Here is a 6,000-nt window from a genome sequence, read left to right as displayed (position 1 = left end):
TCACGTAATACAACGGCAATCACTTATAACGAACAGCATTAAGTTTCCGCATGCTTGAGAACTTACCATGATGACACAAAATTTACCTTGTGTACTAGTCTTGACGGCTCCATGGTATCGAAGTAATGTCAACAACCAGTATAGGGAGTAATCGAGAAACATATAAAAGGCCATCTGACACCCACTGATGAGCAACATCATAAGTGCAGTCATCAGTCTCCGTCGTTCTGTGCGTCCCATCCAAGGTGAAAACGTGTGCACATACTTCCTCTTTTCACGAAACGAAAGCGGTAGAATAATTTCCCTTTCCATCTCTTTCCGCTTGCAGTCTATATCCTCAACTAGACTGGAGATGTAGATATTGTCAAAGTGATCACTAATCAGATAACGTTTCCGATACAGCACCGCTCTGAAAGTAAATTCAATAACAGAAATTTAGTGCAGTTATAACCGCACTTTCTTTTAAAAGCTTAAATTGTGACATTTTATTACGATGCACAGAAAACTATAACTTTGTAAAATAATAAGAGGAGTTTACCTCAATATAGTACGTGGAACACTTCCGTATGATACTCTCCAGAAATTAAAACGAAAAAATGGAAAACTTACATTAGAGTAAAAAGTAAATAATTAAAAACAAATTTAACACAATTCAAATCAATTTAACACAATTAAAAATCAAATTAACACAATTCAAATCAATTTAACACAATTAAAAATCAAATTAACGCAATTAAAAGAATCTAACGAAAATATTCAAAACGATTTTCCTTCCTGAAGCTGACAACGCTTTTCGACCGTATGTCGTGATCACAGGAATGACAATTACCGAATAGGGTTGAACCTGAAACTTAAATAGTGATTATTTCTCTTCGCGCATGCGTGTAAAGGTCCACACATCGGAGATAAAATATGGCCGCCGAACATTAACAGAATTCTCGTGTAATTTAATTTCTACGGTTTCTGCAATTAATAGTCGCGTATAATACGTTGAACGTTAAGTATTTTGGCCTCGTTAAATAAAAAAGTATGTTTTTCGTTAATGGCATGAAAGGCTAATTCTGACGCTGCTGAACGAGAAGCACGAACTGAGGCTTCATGTTGATTTACACGAATATTCAGAGAAAATGTCGAACCTTGGTAAGACGAGTCGCAATCACCGCAAGAAATGTTGTATACCAGATAATTAATTTGTGTTGCGAACCCGGAAAGAAAAGAGCGATTGTTCAATATAGTTTGTAATTTCCGTATTGGCCTGGCCACACTTTTAAATTCGGTATCTTTAAAGAATATATTAAGCTGTTTGTGCCACTGTTCAGCATATGGGACAGAAATAAAGTATTTTTTGATATTACTATTGTTGGTTGGTGTAGTATTTTGTATCCTATCCTTAGCCTGTACCCTAATTCGGTTTACTGTGGCAAGGGGATAACCCCTGTTTAAGAACCTGCTAGTTAATATTTGTATTTCTGAGCCCAAAGCAGATTCCGTCGTTGAATATCTATAGGCATTTAGAAATTGATTAAAGATAATCGATCTTTTGTAGGTGAACGGGTGATAGCTATTATAATGTAGAAGCATACCGGTGTTTGTAGGTTTTCAATAGATGCTAAATTGGATTTTTTTCGAGTCCCGAGTAAGCGTGAAATTTAGAAAGTTTAATGACTTTGTATCCGTATCCTCCCTTTGCAATGTAAATTTGAGTCTAGAATGAATATTATTAAACGAATGTAAAGGATCTTGGATAGTACTACTATCATTAATAACTAGAACATCGTCTAAATACCTCCCATAATATGTGATACAGGGTCGAAAAGGTATCAAATGCATATGCTCAATCGTTGAGAGATAGATCTCTGACATTAAGCCGCTCAGGCTCAAACCCATTGGCAATCCAAAAATTTGTTTGTACACCTTGTCTCGAAAGGTGATATAGTTGGCCTCAACTAACAGTTTAATTAAGTGAAAAATTTCCTTAATAGGTAGCTTCGTATAATTAATCGGTATCGAGTTTTTATTTAACATGTCCTAACTAATAATTAATGTGTATTCAACGTTTACATTCGTATATAACGAGGTAACATCTAGTGAGAATAAATTGTCATTGTCGCCAAGTCTACAGTCTTTAAGATTATTAAATAATGTATCGTAGTTCTTAATCCCAAATTGTATTACCTGTCTAAAGAGTTTTATAATGCTATACATGTATACATGTGTGGCTAAGGATGAAAATGTGGCTAAGGGTGATTATACGCGACTATTAATTGCAGAAACCGTAGAAATTAAATTACACGAGAATTGTGTTAATGTTCGGCGGCCATATTTGATCTCCGATGCATGGACCTTTACGCGCATGCGCGAAGGCAAATAATCACTATTTAAGTTTCAGGTTCAACCCTATTCGGTAATTTTCATTCCTGTGATCACGACATACGGTCGAAAACCGTTGTCAGCTTCAAGAAGGAAAATCGTTTTGAATATTTTCGTTAGACTCTTTTTAATTTTTAATTGCGTTAAATTGATTTTTAATTGTGTTGAATTGGTTTTTAATTATTGTGTGTTGAATTGTGTTAAATTGTAAGTTTTCGTTTTAATTTCTGGAGAGTATCATACGGAAGTGTTCTACGTACTATATTGAGGTAAACTCCTCTTATTATTTTACAAATATTAATATCAACGTAGAACGTATTGAGTATTACAGCTCTGATTCATACTATCTAAGTAAACTATAACGAAAGCGATAAGATGATACAGTACGTAGAAGGTGACGAAATAGAAGTAGAAGGTGACGAAATAGAAGTAGAAGGTGACGAAATAACGAAGGTCATAACTGACGATGACACCGCTCTTGTTGATGTTATATTTGTACATAGGAGATTTAACCGAGCCATTTCTTGTTTCCTGTTTAGTACGGGAGCTTGTATGCTGCCACAACATTAATTTGATTTGTCAATACACTGATAGGTGTCTCATTCCTGTGCCTTTATATGCATATGAAATCTGGTCCTCAGCACCTTCCTCTCTGCGTAACAGATTCCTGACGATGGAATACTAGATTCTGAGTGGCCGAACCGTCTGGGAGGGAACCCGTTCACCATCTCGAAATCTATTCTCTAGTCAATCTAGGCATGATCCCCTAGAATCTCACTGTTCTCAAAAAAAAAAAAAAAAATCTGTCCACATTCTCTAAGCTGCTAACCCGTCAGATTGATGCCCCATCGATAGAGGATATTATCTCACTTCCAAAAGCAAGCAATAGAAACCACCAGAGCGGGAAACGCCCACTTAGGATGAAGCTCACTACCCTGGACTCCTTAAAAGGAATGTTCCCGTGTAACATGATCGAACATTTCAACGTCACCACCTCCACAGATCCAAATAAGTTTGGAGAAAATAGAACATACAGAAGCCAAATTATGGACGAAATCTGGACCAAATCACCAGAACTACAATAAAATCTGAGCATTATTTATATCAGAAATGTATAGCATGTAAATAATTTAATGTAAAAATATATTGTAAAAGAAAAGCAAATTGTAATTACAATTACAAGAAGAAATGACATGTAGGACAACCTGCATATATAATAACAATATTAATTTAATATCAATCTTATTTTTTTAAAGTTAATCGTTAACTATTATTAAGTAAATTTTCTAAACAATGTCATCATTTTAAATATCGAAAATTTGTATAAAATTGTATGCGTATATACAGTGAAACTTCTCCTAACGGACACCTCTCGTTAACGGACATCTCTCTACAACGGACATTTTCAAATTCCCCAACTCACCTCTATTGGTTTTAACGTGTTTGCAGCTTCTGTCTAGCGGACATTCTCTGTAACGGACGCGGACAGGCAATCTGCACTGTTTCGTTTAGATTAGCATTTAATTTGATCTCCCCACTACGGACAGCGAGCGAGCTCACGGCCCTTTTTCTAGGAACTTTTCTTCCACGTATTGCCTCAACCGTGTGTTTATTTTCTATTTCCGATTCTCTGAATTTTATCAAGGTTTAAGTCGCGGTTCTAAACCCTTTTTCAAGAATTTTAAGACACGTGTAAAACTTCTGATGAATTCGGTGAGTGCAGGGGGGGTGAATATGGTCGGCCTTTCGTCTTTTCTGTTTCAGTTTTGTTCAGTGTCGTGTGAAGTGCACAATGTCTTCTCGTAAACATTTAACTTTAAGAGATAAAGTCGAACTCATTAATGCGTATGATCGGCAAAAAAATAGTGTTCGTAATCTTGCTACAAAATTCAAAATCGGGAAGACTCAGGTAAGCGACATCCTAAAGAAAAAAAAAATGAACTGCTCAAACAATTTTGGCAACACGGAAATGATCAGGTTCAAAAATCATTCCCGAAAACTGTTGGACTTCAAATTGACAATGTTATGTATGAGTGGTTTTGTAGCGAACGTGCTAAAAAAATTTCCATTAATGGGCCTATTATTAGGGAAAAGGCTTTGGAGGTTGCGAAATCTATCGGAGTAAATGAGTTCAAAGCTTCCGTGGGATGGCTAGACAAGTTCAAAACTCGGAATAAAATTTCTTGGAAAACCGTAAGTGGTGAAGGTGGATCTGTTGATACTGGGGTTGTAACAGAGTGGACCGTCAAATTGGAAGATTTATGTCGTGATTTTGAAGCTAAGGGTATTTACAACTGTAACGAAACAGGGTTGTTTTTTAAAGCTCTTCCTGAAAAAACAGTGAGTCTAAAAAACGAAAAGTGCCAGGGCGGAAAAATTTCTAAGGTACGCTTGACTGTACTATTGAAGGCGCCTCCGTAACCAGGTGGGAAGGAGCAGCAGTGCGCAGCACACGCTTCTTGATTAGACCGGGGTTCGAGCCCGTCACCACCAAATACGGAGGATGCGGAAAGGTCAAGGAATGACCACCGCATATCCCGGAGCAATATGGCCTTAGTTGCTAATGCTCCTAAAAAAAAAAAAAAAAAAAACCAACTGTACTATTGTGTACAAATATGCTGGGAACCTTTGAACAACTTCTTGTTATAGGAAAACCACAAAATCCTCGTTGTTTCAAGGGCATAAAGTTGAATCTTTTGGATGTTGACTGGAAGTCTAATAAAAAAGCGTGGATGACACGAGATATCATGAGCGAATGGATAAGTCACTTTAACCAAAACATGATTCGTCAAAACAGAAAAATTATTCTTTTCATGGATAATGCTGCATCTCACCCGCACATTGAATTGTCCAACATTCAAATCGTTTTTCTGCCACCAAACACTTCTGCAGAGTGTCAGCCCTTGGATCAAGGGATAATAAAAAAATTTAAACTTCATTACACAAAACGCGTTTTAAGACATCTCATTGCAAACATGAACGATGTGACATGTGCGAGTGACCTTGCAAAGAAAATCAGCATCCTAGATGCGATTCAATGGATTTCCTCTTCAGTAAACGCAATTAGAAAACAAACTGTCGTGAACTGTTTTGTAAAGTCTGGCTTCTCAAACGCAAAAATTGAAGTTGTGAACAGCAATGTGGATCACCAAGAAGAACAAGAACTTCAACATCTATTGATAATGTACGATACTTCATCTACAAGCTACAAAGATATAGACTCGAACCTCACTACAGAAGATGGTGCTCTAGATATCAACGACATTATCATCGATATTTTTCAAGAAGTTCCTCATGAGGATGAAGAAATGGAAGGAGGTCATTCTGTCAAAGAACATATAACGACGAACCACCGATGAAAATAGAAGAAGCGCTCATACAAATCAATTTTAAAAATGTTTTTCGCTGCTGAAGAAGATACTGAAGGACTTTCGATGGTTTCTTCAATCCAAACAAATGTTGAAAACAAAATTATCAGCCTGAAGAAGGTGCAGAAGAAAATAAGTGATCACTGTATGTATTTTCTTAAGATAAAGTCATAATATGCAGAGCACAATCGTATGTATATTATTTACAAAATATTGTTCAAAATCTGTATATATTTTAATTTAATTTTACATTAAACGTTTA

General features: G+C 36.2%; 1 protein-coding gene across 1 annotated transcript in view; it reads right to left on the bottom strand.

Moving 5' to 3' along the window:
* The window catches only part of LOC150085567 (DC-STAMP domain-containing protein 2-like), a 74,230-nt gene continuing 68,230 nt past the window's right edge, over positions 1–6,000 (bottom strand). Inside the window, exon 8 of the mRNA XM_090374605.1 lies at positions 1–409. Coding sequence (XP_090230731.1) covers positions 1–409 — 409 coding nt within the window. The remainder of the gene's footprint in view (positions 410–6,000) is intronic.

The sequence above is a fragment of the Mastigoproctus giganteus genome, chromosome 5, assembly GCF_048544385.1.
Source record: "Mastigoproctus giganteus isolate SK-2022 chromosome 5, ASM4854438v1, whole genome shotgun sequence".
Lineage (NCBI taxonomy): Eukaryota > Metazoa > Arthropoda > Arachnida > Uropygi > Thelyphonidae > Mastigoproctus > Mastigoproctus giganteus.
Note: the sequence above shows the minus strand (reverse complement) of the source record. Positions and strands in the feature narration are given on the sequence as shown.